Genomic DNA, 19,512 nt, shown 5'->3' with positions numbered 1-19,512 from the left:
CGTGCCGCGCTGGCTGCGCGGCTTCGTGCTGCCCACGGCCGCCTGCCAGGACAGCGAGGACTCCTTCCACTACGAGGTCCTCTTCCGAGACCTGGACCGCAACGGGGACGGAGTGGTGGACATCAAAGAGCTCCAGGAGGGGCTGAAAAACTGGAGCTCCATGTTCGGCCTGTTTTCGGAGAAGGTAATGGACCAAGAGAACGTGGCACCGGGAGTCTGCAGAAATGTTGGGCGGAGCGGGAAGCCAGACTTGCCCTTTCTGGAGCTTCTTTCAAAGGCCTCTGTCGTGAGGGTGGGATTCTCTTCCGTGAGCCCCTCACGCAGAATCATGCAGCCCAGCAAAGCACGGTCTCAACTTTCTTAAGACGGCTGCTGTCCACAATGACCAAAGTCCCCTCCTGGGCCTTTTGGGAGATGCCGAGTGGGTGTCTGATGACACGTTCAACATTTACTGAACCCACACAGAATTTCGGGGGCCGTGTTGGTTTTTGTGAACACAGGAGCCAAAGACCTGTGTAATAAGGACGTTCACAACCCCCGCAGGGTTCACACTCCGACGACAGGCACAAGTGGGTCCCTAAGAGTTGCCATCTCTTTCTGACATACGCAAAGTCTAGGGGGAATCAGACCTTGACCCATGCGTTTGCACTTCAGCTGATTGTTTGGCATCTTGCCTCAATTACTGATGTTTTCCTTCTCTGGATGGGTTTTGATTTGATTATTTAAAAATTCTTTACATGGAAGTTTCAGGATATCAAGAGGAAACGATTATACCATTTCCCTCGTCAATGCTGAGCAGTCTTCATCACCCCACTCGTTTCGTGTGTGCGTGTGAAGTCCAAACCGTTCCTATAGCTCAGAAAATTCTTTACGAGTTCTGTGCTCTGATTTGATTTTTATCTCATTATCTTCTCACTCTGCTTAATCTCTTCATATTGATGACTTAATCAAACCATCTGCATGGTGTTATTTTGATTTTGTCCCTGGACCCTGTCTCTTAGAACAGTCTGGTCCTACTTCCTTCTCTTAGCCCAGAATTCCAGGACACTGCACCTCCCTCAGCCTGTCAAGTATCTCAGGCTCCTGCTTACTCTAGAAGGGATATCAGAGAAGAACCTTGAGAGGTAGGAATCAGAAAGCAGTGCATACTAGGCTGTTCTCAATTTGCACTTACACACTAAGAAACCCGTCCCCAAACCAATCTCATCTTTTTTCCTTCTGTGTGGGCTGGTCATAGTATAACAGTGGTGGGGTATGGAGATCTGGACCACTCTGTGTAGCTTGCTTGTGCTGATTCTGCTTGTGCTTGATCCTGAGATTGTTTTGTTTTCCATCATATGGATTGCTTTCTGGGCTCACCAAAATTTATGATTTGGTATTGGGTATGACAGAACCCAACTCACGATAGGCCTCTCTGTCTGTATTGTCATTTGATGTCCCGTAGTGAAGCACTTTGTTTCTACCGTGGCCCCATAGCATGCCAGTTATAGTTTTCTGCTGAAGATTCTCCTTTGGGGGCTTGTTATAAATTCCATGCAACATTTTTCCTATCACTGGTCCTGAAAATACTTAATTGATGTGGTAGACCTCGGACTCTTATTTTCAGTGACTCTTATCTGCCACCCTCTGGAGTGCATGTATCTTACTAAGGCCTCCAACATATTGCTACTTCTTGCTCATCTAATCCAAATAACATGATGTTGTCAATATAGTGAAACAGTGTGATGTTCTGTGAATGTGTAGATGGACCAGATTCCTTTATGACAGAGGGTGGGAGATTTAAATGTATATTATTGCCCATCCCATGTGAATGCCTGCTGCGTCTGGTCCTCCTTGGTAAATATAAATCAATGTATTCACCGTATCAGTGGCTATATGCTGTTTCTGAACTGTGTTAATCTGCTCTAGTAAAGGTACCACATCTGTATCCACCGCTGCAATTGGCTCCTCTACTACTTGGTTAAGTTTGAAGTATTCCACTGTCATCTTCCCCTGTGATCCACCTAGCTTTTGTAGGGGTCAGATTGGTGAAAAAAAATGATGGGATCACCACCCCTGGGTTCTTTCGTAGGTCTTTAAGGGTGGTACTAATCTCTGCTATTTACTCTGGGATGAGATATTGTTTTTTTAACATAAAATTTACCATCTTCACCATTTTTAAGTGTACAATTCAGTGGTGTTAAATACATTCATAATATTGGGCAACTAGTACCACTGTCTATCTCCATAACTCTTTTCATCTTGTAAAATGAAAACTCTATACCTATTAAACTCCCTATTCCTTCCTCCATCCAGCTCTAGGAAACCATCATTCTACTTTCTATCTCTATATTTTGAGTATTCTAAGTACCTCATGTAAAAAAAAAAAAATACAGTGGCATCATACGATGTTTGTCTTTTTGTGAATGGCTTATTTCATTTAGTATAATGTCCTCAAAGTTCATCCATGTAACATATGTCAGAGTCTTTCTTTTAAAGGCTGAGGAGTATTCCATTGTATGTATTACCACGTTTTTGGTGCTGTATCATTCTCAGCCTTTCACTGTTTTCCTCCGATGTATCGGTTACCTCCAGCAACATTAATTCAATTCCATACTCTTCAGCTTACTAAGTGACTGTTCAGCTATGTGTGTTTTGTTAATGACACTATTGTTGAATTGTTTATTGCCATCACATTTTTTATTTTTAGAACTTTTTTTTCCTGATGGATGTAATACTCCCTAAAATCTTATACCCATCTCCACCAGGGGTAGTTTTTCCAGTAATTGAATATGGCCCTTCTTTCATGCTATTGGTGATTTTTGGTTGTCTGATTTTGTTGATGAGCTCTAGACTGAACAATATTGGTAGCCAGAGTGCATTTTTAGTCAAATTTTTCCCTAAAAAGGGACACAAACTACTAATGGTATGTATGAGAGATGGTTTTAGATTATTCTTGGACATTACAGAAGCTACATCTAATCTAAAGATAAGAAAATGACTCCCTTTTAAATGATTTTTTTTTTCAGTCTTCGTGATTATATTGAGCAGAAATTCTCAGTTCATTGCAATGTGGCTTTAACAGTTCTAATACTTGTTAATCCTCCTTTAAAAGAAGAGAAGAGACAAGCCTCAGGCTCAGAGCCTTCAGGAAGGCACTGATATTTAACTAGAGTTTAATCCCCTGTTTTCCTTTTATTGTATTATTTTCGTTCCAGCTTTATTGAGATATGATTGACATATAACACTGTGCATGTTTAAAGTGTATAACCTGATGATTTATACATGTATATGTTGTGAAGTGAATATTACCATAATAAGATTAGTTAACACATCCATCACCACACATAATTACTGTTGTGAAGTGATTACCATAATAAGATTAGTTAACATCCATCACCACACATAATTACCTTGTTTTAAAATTTATTTATTTATTTACATTTGTTTTTGAATTTCAATTGACATTCAATGTATTAGTTTCAGGTATACAGCATACTGGAGCTATATATATATATACACACACACACAAACACACACACACACACACAAAATATATATATATGTGTGTATGTTATGAAGTGGTCCCCCCGATAAGTCTAGTACTCACCCGGCACAGTTATTACAATATTATTACAATATTAACTGTACTCCCTATGCTGTACTTTACATCCTTGTGACTAATTTGTAATTGCCAATTTGTATTCTTAATACCTTCACCTTTTCACCCAGCCCCTTAACCCCCCTCCCATTGGCAACTGTCAGCTTGTTCTCTTATCTACGAGTTTTTTCTCTTTTGATTATTCATTCATTGTGTTTTTTAGATTCCACATGTCAGTGAAATCATATGGTAGTTGTCTTCCCCTGTCTGACTTATTTCACCTATGTCCATCCGTGTTGTACATAATACTTCATTTATTTTATCATTCCAATTTTAGTATATGTGTTGCTGAAGAGAGCTCAAGGTTTCATTCTTTTCTATTGCTGAGTAATAGTCCATTGTATATATGTACTATACATATATCCAGTTGTTTATGGATGGATGCTTAGGTTGCTTTCATATCTTGGCTATTGTATATGAAATGTCCTTCATTGTCTCTTTTAATAGCCTTTGTTTTAAAGTCTATTTTGTCTGATGTAAGTATTGGTACCCCAGCTTTTTTTCATTTCCATTTGCATGAAATATCCCTTGACTTTCAGTCTGTGTGTCTTTCGATCTGAAGTGAGTCTCTTGTAGGCAGCATATGTAAGAGCCTTGTTTTCTTCTCCATTCAGCCACGCTATGTCTTTTGATTGGAGTATTTAATCCATTTAAAGATATGTAGTTATTGATAGGTAAGTATGTTGTTATTGATAGGTATGTAGTTATCGTCATTTTATTATTCATATTTTTGATATATATGCTTTTCTTTTTTTAAAGACGTTTAACATTTTTTGTAATGCTGGTTTTGTGGTTATGAACTCCGTTAGGTTCTTCCTTTCTGGGAAGCTCTTTTATCTGTCCTTTGATTCTAAATGATAGCCTTGCTGGGTAGAATAATCTTGGTTGTACATCCTTGCTTTTCTTCACTTTTGAATATTTCGTGCCAGTTCCTTCTGGCCTGCAAAGTTTCTGTTGAGAAATTAGCTGTCATCCCCTGGTAAATAAATAACTGCTTTTCTCTTACTGCTTTTAAGATTATCTCTTTGTCTTTAACCTTTGGCATTTGAACTATGGTGTGTCTTGGTGCGTGCCTCTTGGCAATCATCTTTGTTGGGATTTTCTGTACTTCCTTGACTTGTATTTGTTTTTCCTTTGCCGGGTTAAGGGAGCTTTTAGTCATTATTTCTTTAAATAAGTTTTCAAGTCCTTGTTTTCTCTCTCTTCTCCTTTTAGTACCCCTATTATGCAAATCTCGTTATGTGTGATGTTGTCCCAGAGGTCCCTTAAACTTTTTTTTTTTCTTTTTGCTGTTCTTATTGGATGTTTACTGTGACCTTATCTTCCAAATCACTGATTTGGTTGTATGCTTTATCTAATCTGCTGTTGATTCCACCCCAGTTACTGTATTCCTCATTTCTGACTGGTTCTTTTTTATGTTTTCTGTCTCCATTTTTATGTTTCCTATCTCTTTGTTAAAGTTCTCACTGAGTTCATCTGCTTTTCCCCTACATACATTGCGCATCCTTATAACCAGTGTTTTGAACTCTGTATCTGGTAGATTGCTTGCCTGTATTTTGTTTAGTTCTTTTTCTGGAGTTTTGTTCTTTCATTTGGGACATGTTTCTCTGTCTTCTCATTTTGGCTGCCTCCTTGTGTTTGTTAACTATATACCTATCAATAACAACATCTACATATTTGGTCAGTGTGCTACATCTCCCAGTCTTGGCAAGGTGGCCTTATGTAGTAGATGTCTCGTGCTGTCCAGTAGCATAGTCTCCCTGGTCACCTGAGCCGGGTGCTCCAGGTGTGTCCCTTGTGTGGGCTGTGTGTGCCCTCTTGTTGTAGCTGAGCCTTCATTGCTGTTGGTATGTCAGTGGGCAGGATTGACCCTCAGGCTTACTGGCTGTGACTATGGCAGATGAGTAGTTACGTGGGGGCTGACCCTATGGAGTGAGATTTGCTGTAGTGGGGCTCTGGTGCCTGCTGAGTCCGCCCTTTGCATGTGCCATTTGTGGAGCTAATTGGGTTGTGCTCTGGTGTGGTCTGAAGCCAGCTACCAGCTTTGTTGGTTCTTGCGAGGGGCTCTGGGACAGACCTAGGTCAGCTGCTGCCTTTGCCTGGCCCAGGGCCACCTGGTAGGAGCTATAGAATGATCTGCAGTTGGTAGCTGCCCGTGCTGGGTTTGGAGGCACCTGGGAGAGGCTATTCTGCAAATTAAGGCTGGCTGCTGCTAGTGCTGGGAGCTGATTAGCAAGAGGTATGGGGCACACTGAGGCCACCCACTGCTTGTTTGGGGTTTTTATACTTTTCAGAGATTTTAGGGAATTCCACAATGTGGGCTGAGGTTGGTTGCTTATGAAGAATAGCCTCTGAAGGAGGTTTGGGCCTGTGTGCAAATTGAGTAGGGCTGGTTTTCAGGGTATCACCAGAGTGGGGTGAGCAGTATTAGCCAGTGTCATGGATACTTAGATTTGGTGCCCACCTGTGACTGCAGGCTGGGTTGGGGGAGGGCTCAGCAAAGAAACAGTGATGCTACCAGCACTTCTATCCCTGCCAGAGCTGCCCCTCTAGCCCCTTGCTCTGAAGCCAGACAATTCAGTTTCTCCCTGTAGGTTCTTGGTGCCTTTCAAGCTTCTGTCCCTTCTCTGGAGCTTAGTGCGAGTGTTTGTGAGCAAGTGAGTCTGTGCGAGGGCTCTTTATGGGATACCTGGTACTCCAGCAGCCTTCCATCTCACCTGGATGGGGTCTCCACTGATTTTCACAGCCAGATGTTGTGGGGGATTTCTCTTCCTGGTACTGGTGCTCTGGACTGGGCATCCCCGGTGAAGCTGGGAACCCGTGCTCCTCAGGGAATACCTCTGCAGCCTAGATAACGCCACACTTGGGCGTGGGACCAGTGCATGTTGCGTCTCCACCCTTCTACCTGTCTTGATGTGGTTTCTTCCTTACGTCCTTAGTTATAGAAATTCTGTTCCTCTAGTCTTCAGGTGATTCTCAAGGATGGTTGTTTTATAATTTAGTTGTAATTTTAATGTGGTCATGGGAGGAGGCAAGCACAGCATTTACTTACTCTGCTATCTTGACGAGAAATTGCCATAATTACCTTTTATTTTGGTGGTGACAATATTTAACACATTAATTATTAATATATTAATTTTCAAAACATCTTTATTAAAGTGTAATTTACATACTATGAAATTTACTTATTGTTAAGTAGATAGTTTAGTGATTTTTAGTACAAATTATCTAGTTGTGTAACCATTACCACCATATGATTTTGGAACATTTCTGTTACTTCAAAAAGAAAGTTACCTGTGCTCTTTTGCAGTTTCCACTCCCATCCTCACCTCTACGTAACAACTGATCTGCTTTTTGTCTCTATAGCTTTTCCTGTTTTAGAGATTTCATATGAATGGGAAAAAAACCAATGTAGTCCTTTGTGTCTGGCTAATTTAACTTAAGCATATTTTTGAGGCTTATCAATGCTATAGCATGTATTAGTAGTTTTTTCCCTTTTTATTGCTGAATAATATTCCATTGTATGTATATACCACAATTTTTATCGATTTAGTAGTCGATGGGCATTTGGTTTGTTTCCAGTTTTTGGCTATTATGAATAATGCTGCTGTGAACATTTGTGTCTAAGTTTTTATATGGCCATCTGCTTTTATCTCTCTTAGCTATCTAGGAGTAGGCTTGCTGAGTCATTTAGTAAGTATATGTTTAACTTTTTAAGAAACTGCCAAACTGCTTTGCAATGTGGCTACACCATTTTATATCCCCACCATCAATGCGGGTCCTGGTTTCTCCATATCCTTGCCAACATTTAGCTTTTTTGATCATAGTCATTCTAATGTCAAATAGCACCTTCAGCGTTCTAGATTCCTCTTTTTCCCTTACCCTCTATAGTGTGTCAGTGATCAAGTTACCTCCCACCTTCTAAAGCTCTTTAGTATCTTGTTTCCATTCCTACCGCCTTCCCTCTAGTTCAGAGGTTCATTTCTCCTTTAGATTTTCGCGGTTGTCCCCTTACTGATCTTTTTACTTTCTATCTTTTCTCTCTCCCTCATCAAAGTCTACCACTGGAATGGCCTTTCTAACACTGATCATGGCACTCCGTCATTTACAGCAACATTCCCAACTTCATGAGGTTGGCTGTAAACAAGAACTGACTATACTGTTAATTATTTTAAGCGAATTGATTCGTTTGTGTGTGAAGAAATTCATTTTAAAATAAAATTTCATAGTGCTACTATAGCTAGAAAACTAGTAGATTAAAAATAAGCATAAAACAAAATAGAAATAGAGTAGTGTTATTAATTTCTGGCTAAAAACTATATTGTTTGACAAAGTTGTACCTGATGCTTATACTCTGATTTTTTCTTTTAAATTGGCAAGTATTGAGGCATATTAGCACAAAACTGAGATGTTCTCCATTTTGTAATCAGAAGGATTGAAAGATAATTGAAAGAGGAATAATTTTCTCGCACTGATTTAGTGTTATTTAATACTGTTTCCGTGTAAGCACTGTATGTATTCCACTCATTGGGAAACAACCTACAGGATTAATTTGAAATTTTTTTGTGTTATAGAACTCCTCTATGCTCTCTCCTCTGCCTGTCTTACCTCCTGCTTTTCTCCTTTGCATTTTGTCCTCAGTAAATTGGAACCATTTAGGGTTATTATGAAGAGTAAATGAATTTATATATACAAAATGCTTAGAAGTAAGTTCTCAATAAATATTAGCTGTTATTTTAATGACTATCATTATTATTGTGTTTTTTTATAATTAACGTATGTTCTACCTGCTTGCAAAGATTCTCGGACTGTGTTCCCTATTCGTCTGCCCAGTTAATGCCTATTTTTTTCTGCAGGTCTCAGCTTAAGCACTCTTCCCCTGTGAAGGTGCTCCTGAATCCCTCCAAACTCCACTGTGCCTTGAATACATTCTCGTTTTGTCGCTTAACATATTCTCTTTGGTTATGTGAGTGGTCTCCACTAGTCAGTAACTTCCTTCAGGGCAGGGCCTGCATCTTCTTGTCTTTTAATCCCTAGCACCTAATCCAGTGCCTAGATCACAGTATTTTTCAATTCAGCAAACAATGATTAATGGCCTTTGTGTGCCATACTTTATACTAGGCATTGATGGTACAAAGGTGTGCAAGACATGGCCTATGGCTTTGATGCAAGAGTCTACTGGAAATATAGATGATGTGTATTTAAAAATTACCATTGTTAATTTTTTTTTTTTTAAAAGCATGACACCCCAGTGAGATCTGAACATATATTCTTACTTTATAAGTTTAGGTCTCAAACCATTAAGCTGTGGGTCATACTAGAATTTCACATATTTTATCTCATTTAATTAATACTTGTGAACTCTCATAGTAAAGATTGTGTATCTTAGTATCTTTAGTCTTTCAAGGTACTTGGCATTCATTGATAACCTCAAGTAAATACTTACAAGACTCATAATTATTTGGAATGACATGGTGGCTATTGACTCTAGTATTGCACAAATTAAAAAAAAATCACAATCTACTTAACCTTGTAGCTGTGACTGAAAAACTAGGGTAATGGATGCTGATGGAAATCATAATTAATATGAGTGAAAAGTGCCAATATTAGCATGGTATAGTGGATTTACTTGCAATATGTCTCTGCAATGAGTTTCTTCTTTCTTGCAGGACATTTTAAAAGCTGGAGATACCAATAATGATTCAAAATTGGACTTTGAAGAATTTATGAAATACCTTAAAGACCATGAGAAAAAAATGAGGCTGGCATTTAATAGTCTGGACACAAATAATGATGGTGTGTACATTTGTGTGTTTTAGTCACAATTAGCTTAATGTGACTAATAATTCAGTACTAAAGGATATTTTTACTAACCTTTAACTTCTAACTATCAAAGATTCAATTCTATTACTTGTTTAGCAGTATTTTTTTAATTTCTAAGAATAATATGTAAACTACACTTATTAGTATTATAATATCTGTGTAGTTACCATCTTTTTTTTTTTTTTAAACATTTTATTTCTTTATTTTCCCCCTCCCTTCTGGTAACCATTAGTTCATTGTCCATGTTCATGAGTCTCCGTTTGTTTGTCCTGTTCATTTATTGCTTTTATGATTATATCCCACATATGTGATATCGTGTGATTTTCAACCTTTTCTGTCTGGCTTACTTTGCTTAGTATGATTATTTCAATCATAATATTTCATCTCTTTTTATGGCTGAGTAATATTCCATTATATATATGTACCACAGCTTCTTTAGCCAATCATCTGGTTATCATCTTTTTAATAAAACAATTTGGCCCTCCGAATTTAAAGCACTTGGTGTAGTACATAGGCCTCTCCACTGTTTTCAAACATATGAGCTGAAAGTATCATGGTAGTTTTAAAAATGGCATTTATTGTTTTCTTGATGATTTTGAAAATCTTTCAGTCGCAGGAAAGTTAGATAACACAGAAAAGCTTCTGAAAGTAAAATAAAAATGATGTGTAACCCTGCTGTCTAGAGGTCAGGTTTAACATTTTAATATATTTTTAGATTTCCTTCTAGACGTTTTGTCTATGTTTCTTTCTTGGTTTCGCACTGCATAGTTTGGTGTCCCACTTTTTTCTTTGAATATTATAATGTAAGCATATATAATGTAAGAATACTTCATTTAGTATTCTTCATAAACAATTTTTAATGACTCAAATAGTCTATTTTTGAGTACACTTATCTAATCATTCCCATATTGTTAGATGTTTAAGATGCTTCCAGTTTTTTACTCTTACACATAGTGCTGGGATCAGTATTCATGCTGATTTGAAGAAGAAAGGTATACTCTACTATTCCATGTTACAAACCCTTGAATTAGAGAGACTAAATGTAAAAGTAGAATACCACTTCTATATCCGTATGTGGCTAATCTGCCATGGGTAATTAGAAGCCAATTATACCCTATTTAAGAAGCATAGGTTAATTTTTAAGTTTTGTGAAATCTATTTTTTGTTAATTTAAAAATTCTAAGTGTACTAGAAAAGTGATTTAAAGGATTCTACTGATTGATTTTTGGTTAAAACAAAATGTAACTTGACTGTCACCGGCTTTAGTGACCAGTGAGCACAAAAGTGGTTACATTTCCCTTAATAACAAAGTCACAGTGCTCCAAGCTACTATTCATTTTCCAAAAGGAAGTTTAGGCCTTTCTGGGCCCTCCTACTGAAATGGTATCCAGAAGATTTAGAAGTACTACTTATTAAAGTCTATAAATTAAACTTGGTCATCAATTGCTGCTGATCTAAGATTGATAGTTGTGCTCTTGTGTTTTGGATTTTCACTCTATCGTTGATGGTTACCACCATGATCATCATTTGTAAGCTGATATCCACTGTCAGATAATTAGTGAAATTAGAATGCCATTAATAAACATAATATTACTTTTGTCCCTAGTAAAATTGTAAAAGTGCTTATAGCTATTGGTAATAATACTCTTTCTGAGGCAAGAGGAAGTCTCGAAGGAATAAGTGATTAACAATATAGATCTTTTAATTTCTGCCTTGACTAGTCAAACTGAATGTCACAGCTCAGTCTCCAAAGTCCTACAGAGGTACCATCCTCTGCAGGTAGAGCTTCATTTGTTTTAAGCACCTGAGCTGTGACAGTAGGTGGCTCTCCTGCTGCCACCAGGGCTGCTGCCCACCTGGACCTTGAGAAAGTGTTACTGTGATTGAGCTGCCTCTTGTCTGTGTCATTATTCCTACTGCCTCTGGGACCACCTTTGTTTAGAGCTCAGCCAGTTTACCTTAGCCAGGATGGTTTTGTGGGAAAGAGAATACCTCTTTTGTTATGGATTGAATTGTGTCTCCCTCCAAAAGATACATTAAAGTCCTAGTCCCAAGTACCTCAGATGGTGACCTTATTTGGAAATAGTCAAGTTAGACTATTGACTACTTGAACAAGTTAGAAGTAGTCAAGTTAAAATGAGGTCATTAAGGTATGCCATATAAAGAAGAAATTTGGACACAGACAGATATACATGGAGGAATATGATGTGAAGTGGTCATTTGATGATGGAGTCAGGATTGGAGTGATGCATATATGAGCCAAGAGACACTTGAGGCTACTAGAAGCTAGAGAGGGGCATAGAACAGGACCTTCCCTAGCATCTTCAGAGGAAGCGGGCACTGCTTTGGATTCAGACTTCTGGCCTCTACAACTGTGAGACAATAAATTCCTGTTGTTCTAAGCTACCTAAGTTATGGTACTTTGTTACAGCGGCCCAGGAAACTAATACACCCTTTCCTCTTGATAGTCGTTATCAGAAGGAGTTTGATACCAGAATATTTGGGGCCTCGAGAGAGAGCTTTTTCAATTCATATGAACATGCAGCCACTTTATTCCAGGGTGTACAGTGCTTCCAGATTGGCTGGGACAGGATAATTTTGGGTATCAGTTGTACTTCATTGACCCTGGACCTGAAATTTCCCCCAAAATTAAATGACAGGATCTGGCTCCCTATATCACACCTTCTTCCCTCTTGTCATTCTCGTCATCCATTCTCCCTCTCGAGACTCTCCCAATTCATCACATATTAATATGTGTTAAACATTAATACTAGACAGGATTCCATTTTTACCACTCCCTTTCAGTCTCCCAGGAGGCTTTATGCTGATCAGTGAAGTCCAGGCTTTATGCTGATCAGTGAAGTCCAGGCTTTATGCTGATCAGTGAAGTCAAGAGGATGTATGTGGGCTGATGGACTATCAGACTCACTAGCTGGAAGCATTTAAGCCCCAAGGTGAACTGATCTGTTGAACTTCTCTCATCAAGAAGTATCTGAGCCCTGCTCTTGTTCAGCCAATACATCCATGGACTGTTGTTATAACTATGTGAATGAAGTAATTACTAAACATAATTTCACCATTAAGATTATTTTTGGATGCAGTTTTTTTTTTTTTTTAAGAAAATGGTAGGAAAAGAGCTAACATTTGTTGGACTCTTCTTGTCTGCCATGTCTATTCTAGCTATTTTATCTTCTATATCTTATTTTTATCTCGCTCAATCTTCACAGCAGCTGCAGTTTACAGACAAGAACACTAAGTCTACAAAGGTCAGGTAATGTTGCCTTATATTGGCTATTCTAGTAAACCACATCTCCCAGGGTTCATGGTCATGCATAGCTCTGGACCACATCGAGCTGGGCTTGGCCATTTGACCTGCTTTGGACATTATCGAGACTTAATAAAGTACCTGTGCAATGGGGCTTGTCCTTTTGGAATGTTCCCTCATGAGCACTCTGAGCCACCGGAAAAGAGGACTAACTACCCAGATGGAAAGACCACATGTAGAGAGATGCCCATTTAGTCCCCAGCTGTATTACATTACCATCTGAGGTGACAGATGTGTAAGTGAAGCCATCTCGGATTTCCAGCTGTAGTCAAACCTCAATATAATTGAATTCACATGAGCGACCCAAGGCAAGATCCGCAGAAGAACCAATGAGTTGAACCAAGCTCAGATTGCATACTCATGATCAGATACATTCTTTTTAAGCCACTAAATTCTGGGATGGTTTGTTACTTAGCAGTACATCACATTACCGGAATGGAATAGTTTGCATTTTTCCCTGGAGTGACAATGCTGGAATGCTTGCAGTCTCCTTCTCCATCCATCTAACTGCTGTTGTTCCATATCCAATCCATTTCAAGTCCATCTCAGTCAAAGCTTGTTGCGTATAATTGAAGACAACATTGAATCTCCCTTTCAGTCCATAGGTCTTGATTATATTCCGGATCATATTTACCTAATTTTTTTCCCCTACATCTCAGCCTGAGTTTGTAACTTAAGGTAAAGATTACTTAATATATTTTAGTTCAATGAAGCAAACAGTTTTTGAGCGTTCTGTGTGAGCTAGTGCACTAAGAACTGTGTAAACAAACTTCTTCAGAAGCATACATTTTGGGGAAGTAAGAGTAAACATACATAGCCATATATAGGATAGATTATAATAATTGCTATAAAAATGATACAAGGAGAGCTTAATTGTGCCCGGAGACAATTTAGATATGTGCTGGGTCAATATATAAACAGAAATGAAATGAAAGGGTTCTCAAGTAGAGAGAAGAGCTTGAACAAAGGCAGAATTGGGAAATTGCTAGACAAGGTCAAAGCTGGTTAATATGTCATTTCAAGTCTGGCCCTAACTTAAGTAAATCTTAAGGCTTATACGCTTGCCTTTGTTGAAATGCTTTGGTTTCTTTGGTGGTCTCTTGGTTATTCTTTACAGTAATTCATTTGTGACTCTTCTTTTTCACCCCTTTATTTATCCTTCCATCGCACCTTATCCTTTACTCTTCTATAACATACGTTTAGCACAGTGTGATGTATTTTTAAAATAGTGTATTCATAGAAACTGGTAAACGCCTTGGAGGAGTGCTGTTTTATTAATCTTTGGCTTCTCTCATATCATTTAGCATAGTGGTTTGAATAGTAGACTTTCAAAAAATTGTTTAAATTATTAAATTGTTGACTATAATGTTTGAAGACTATAATGGGATATAAAGCAGAGGATCCAGCTTTCTCAGTTGAAGAAAACTTTGATTTATAGGTTGAGGAATTGACCAGTAAATTCCACCCCATGGAACTTGGAACCCTAGGGGCCTTGGAGTCATTGCAAAGAATCTGAGATTCTGTTTATGAATACTCGGCTTTGTTTATTGGCTAAATAAGTGTTTTATACATACATACTATTTATAAGTGTATACAGATGCAGCTATGGTTCATAAAATACAAATTAAAAATATGACTGAATTTATAGTAGCTTTTTGACATTACATATTTTTCAACTAGGTGACATTAAAGTTGATTTTTTTAACATAAAATAGTTGTTCTCACATTTTAAAAGACTTGGTATCCTCAACTATTTGTTTGATACAAGGGAGGAATAAAAGACATTTTGGACTTGAGGAGTGACATGATTAGGTAAGTGTTTTAGAATGTGGGGAGAATATGGAATACTTAATTTTTCCTTTACAATATTCAGCAACGTGAGATTGAAATGCATAGTAGGCTTGCATTAAATATAGTGTGTGTTTTGAATTATTTAACATAGTATATGGTTGTGTTAAAAAGTTTAGCATTCTATTGTATTTTAAGTATATTATTTATTTTAAAGCTTTCCTTATAAAATGTTGAGTTTCCTTATTTACATGCCCCTGAATCAGATATTGAATAGAATTAACTTCCTAATTCTTTCCAAGTAGATACAATAATCAAGATCTATTATAGATCTACAGTCTGTTATTGGAAACTCTTGGGGACATACATGTTTAGAAATTTGAATTTGGATTTTAGAATAGCAATACAGTGCACATATGATATATTATGTAATACTCCGAGCGGGGTCTGGGGCACCACTGTGCAATTACATACAGTTGACCCTTGAACAACAGGGGGGTTTAGGGCGTCGACCCTCAGTGCTGTCAAAAATCTAAGTATAACCTTGAGCCCCACAAAAGTTAACTCTACTTGGCCCTTCACATTTGTGGATTCAACCAACTGTGGATTGAAAACAGTATTTTTGATTTGTCTTTGGGAAACCAAAGTTGGGAATGCGAAAATTTTGATTTCAGTAAGGGGCTGCTTGAGCCCGGGGCAAATAAAACCCACAGACAGGAGACCCAGGGATTCGAAATCCCTACCGTATTTATCGAAAAAAATCTCCTTTTAAGTGGATTTATCTGCAGTTCAAATCCCTATTGTTCAAAGGTCAACTGTATATGAATATTCCTTCAGTGAAACAAATGAATAACAACACTAAATTAGACGAATAATTGTCTAAAATCAGTTATTATAACACATCATTTTAGGACAGGTTTTGCCGTTAAATGAATTTTGGTGCCAAGTTTACAAAACGTCTTTGAGTTTTTAGAGCTTTTAAGTCTTGTGAATTCAGCTATGAATATGGGATTAGAGGCCTATAAAACACATGAGCTTTTAAAGACTATTGTGTTCTCTAAGTGTATTTCGCCTTGTTATGTTTTCAGATACTTTAACTTGACATTTGTTCACTTTTTAAAGGAGTGATAGAAACTTCAGAAATAATTGCTGCTTTGAAATCACTGGGTATGACTATTTCTGAAGCTCAGGCAAAAAATATTCTACAAAGGTCAGCCCTTATCCTTATTATTAATAGTTTTCATTTTTGTTTTTGTTTAATATTCCATGTTAGAAACTAATTGCTATGAATGTAGCTCTTCCCTCCCTCCCTCCCTTTCTTCTTCCTTCTTCTTTCCTTTCTTCAATTACAACATTGCTCAGCTACAGGATTTCCATTAAACTCACAGCCCTGCAGTAACTACTTTTGTCAGACTGATGGAGTCACGCATAGCTTAGAATCTGGCCAAAGATGCAACGAGATACCCATATAGTTTCTAGAGCACCCTGAAACATTTGCTGTGCAAATTCCTGCCCCCTCAGCAGCCCTCAGCTCTGCTCTCTGTTTTTTCTATCTACTTGCTCTCTGTCTAGGCTACTACTTCTCTATCCTACAGTCTGTAAAGTGTCCCCAGACAAGGACCAGAGTGAACGGGGAACTCAATTCATGTGTTTTCCTTCTCTCAAGTGTCGTAACCATGTCCTGCTTGTAGTCCAGTGCCTGAAAACAGTTGCTTCATATATTGTGTCCAATTTTATAATTGTTTATAGTAGGAGGGTAAATTCTACATCCATTATTTTGTTTTGGCTGGAACCGGAATTGTACTGATCTTCCTGTTTGCAGAATGGAATCTGTTTTTTTTTTAGGATTTCCATGAATAAAAATGCAATTGAAAAAGCATTTTGCTTAATTTCACCTTTTACTCAGCTTTTAAAGAAACATCTGATGTATTTTTTGATTTGCTGTGCTTAAAAGTTGAGTAAATCCTGAATTTTGCATGGTAAAAGTGAGTCTTTTCTTTAAATTCATAAGTAGAAGTTTATGTTAAAGTTGATTTAAAGGTATAAGCAGAGAGAAGAGGATCAGAGGAAAAAATACTATTAGAAGAGTCAAAAAGTATAAGATCAATATCCAATCAATTTTATTCATTCATTCTTCAACAAACATTGAATGCTCAGTGCTAGAGATATAAAGGTAACTTATAGTATTTACCTATAAAAGGTCATAGGCAAGAATGAAAGAAACATATACAAGTAAATAATTAAAAAACAATACAAAATAAATTTCGATAGAGGAGCATTCTACAAAATATCTGACCAGTATTCCCCTAAACTGTCAAAATTATAAAAATCAAAAAAAGTCTGAGAAACTGTTGTAGCCAAGAGGAACCTAAGGAGACTTGATGACTAAATAGAATGTGGGGTCTCAGATGGGATCCTAAACCCAAAAAATGACATTAGTTAAAAACTAAGGAACCTTGAATAAAGTATGAACTTTAGTTAATAATAATACATCAATATTGGTTTTTTAACTGTAACAAATTTGCTATAATAATGTAAGATGTCACCGTTAGGGGAAACTGGGTACGAGGATATGTGGGAACTCTGTTATATTCTCAATTTTTGTAAAAAATAAAGTCTTAAAATATGAAAATACAGTAATATTTATGAAACTCAAAGGAGTGGTTTCTACAATAAATACGTAAGAAACATTTAATTAATTTTTATAATGGTGCTAACTTTGTTATAACTGTTATAAGCACTATTTTTTAAAATTTCAGCATTGATAGTGATGGAACAATGACAGTAGACTGGGATGAATGGAAAGTCTACTTTTTATTTAATCCTGCAGCAAGTATTGATGAAATTGCCGGTTTCTGGAAGCGTTATACTGTAAGATTACTTTGTATTTTACTCTATTTTTATGTTGCCATAAATGTCATAGCTGTTATTATGATCACGTAACTGCTGTAATACTTCCAGTCTCAGTGGCTAAAGTAATAATAGTATTCTCTCCTCAATAGTACTCTACTAATTTAGTTAGGAGTGTTAGTATTATATATACAAGCACAGCTACCACAATTTCTTTGTTTGCTAAAACCTAGACCTTAAAATAGATACCCATTGTGGAAAGGGCCTACTTTGTGTTGAGAATACATAACTCATTAAGGTCACTGTTCTAGAAAAGTAGAAAAATAATGTACTTTTCTTTTTTCACAGATACGATGTACTCCATTATGTCTTTTGTCATAGGAAATAGAAAGTCAAAAATTAAGATTCAAAATTTTAGAATCAGAAAAGATCAAGTATGTCATCTACCTGCTCTTTTACTGATTCAGAGTTGTGAGGAACAAATGAAATTTTGTAATTAGGAACTTTTTTTCTTTTTTAGATCTCAGATGCAGGAGGTTAAGTTAGTCATTTGCCATGGCGTACTGTTCGCCTCAGTCCTTGAGACGTCTTGCCTCCTCCTCGTAGACAATATAGGGGAATATTAAAAGCCTCGGCTTTGGAGTCAGACTGCCTACGTTTTCATTCCACATCCGCCACCCACTAGCTATATAACTCCTCTGTGCCTCAATTTTCTCAATTATATTTTGGGGATAATAATGGCAAGAGTTTCGAGAATTATATTAGTGTATTTAGGAAAGGGCTGAGCGGGTAACATGTGTTCAGTAAATGTTACTTATTATGATAGGCACTTATTCTAATGTTTCATCTGTATTCTTGAATATGTACATACTCTTAGGAATCATAGAGTATTGTTTCATGTGTGTTTTTTAAATTTACACAGATAGTATTGTGCTAAAGGCCATATCTGATATTTTGCATTGTTCACTCAACATCGTGATTTTAAGATTTGTCCTTTTTGCCATGTGCTCATGTAGTTTATTGCTTCTAACTATTACATAATGTGCATTTCACATATCTTCCTTATCGAGTCCCCTAGGAATAGATATCTAGATTTTCTCCAACTCTCCACTCACAAAAATGCTTTTCTCTTATGTACCTTAAAGCATACTACCTGGATTTCTGAGTGAAAATAAATATACATTTGTAAATTTTGCTAGGGTAGCCAGTCTTAATTTATGAAATACTGTATAGCTATATTATTTCCCAGAATGGCTTGCTATACTAGCTTACTTCCACCAGCAATACATGAAAGTTCCTGGTTTTTTTAAAAATATATATATATTATTGTTACTTGGTATTATCCAATTTTCTAATATTTGTCATTCTCTTGGGCATAATGTGGTATCTTGTTGGCTTAATGCACATTTTAAATATCTCTTTATAGAAATATTAGCTTTTCACATATTTTCTATGAATTGTCTGACTATTTTCATAGATTTATTGAGCTATAATTTATATATAATATTGTATAAGTTAGGGACAGCATGGTATTTGATACACTTATATATTGTGAAATGATTATCACAGGGAGTTAATTAACCCCTCCATCACTTCACATAATTCCTATTTCTATTTTTGTGGTAAAGAACATTTGAGATTTACTCTCTTAGCAACTTTCAAGTGTATAATATAGTATTGTTAATTACAGTCATCATGCTGTACATGAGATCCCCAGAACTTTCATCTCATACCTGGAAGTTTGTTCCCTTTGGCCATCATCTCCCCATTTCCCCCACCCTCCATCCCCTGGCAACCACCGTTCTACTCTCTGTTTCTATGAATTTGGCTTTTTTAGATTCCACATATAAGCAATACCATACAGTATCTGTCTTTCTCTGTCTGACTTATTTCCCTTAACATAATGCCCTCAAGGTCCATCTATATTGTTGCAAAAGGCAAGATTTCCTTTTTTTCTCGTGGCTTAATGATAAATCATTGTGTGTGTGTATCTATATCTCTGTTTGTATCTATCTATCTATCTATCTATCTATCTATCTATCTATCTATCTATCTATCTATCATCTATCTAGCACATAATTTTTCT

At 37.0% G+C, this 19,512-nt stretch overlaps 1 protein-coding gene across 1 annotated transcript in view; it reads left to right on the top strand.

The window, feature by feature from the left end:
- Positions 1-19,512, top strand: part of LOC102898711 (calcium-binding mitochondrial carrier protein SCaMC-1) — a 44,282-nt gene that overhangs the window by 5,535 nt on the left and 19,235 nt on the right. Inside the window, exons 3-6 of the mRNA XM_025052291.1 lie at positions 5-184; positions 9,310-9,436; positions 15,699-15,786; positions 17,336-17,447. Of these exons, the coding sequence (XP_024908059.1) occupies positions 5-184; positions 9,310-9,436; positions 15,699-15,786; positions 17,336-17,447 (507 nt within the window). The remainder of the gene's footprint in view (positions 1-4; positions 185-9,309; positions 9,437-15,698; positions 15,787-17,335; positions 17,448-19,512) is intronic.

Source organism: Pteropus alecto, unplaced genomic scaffold (genome assembly GCF_000325575.1).
Source record: "Pteropus alecto unplaced genomic scaffold, ASM32557v1 scaffold106, whole genome shotgun sequence".
NCBI lineage: Eukaryota > Metazoa > Chordata > Mammalia > Chiroptera > Pteropodidae > Pteropus > Pteropus alecto.
This window is presented reverse-complemented; position numbering and strand designations above follow the sequence as displayed.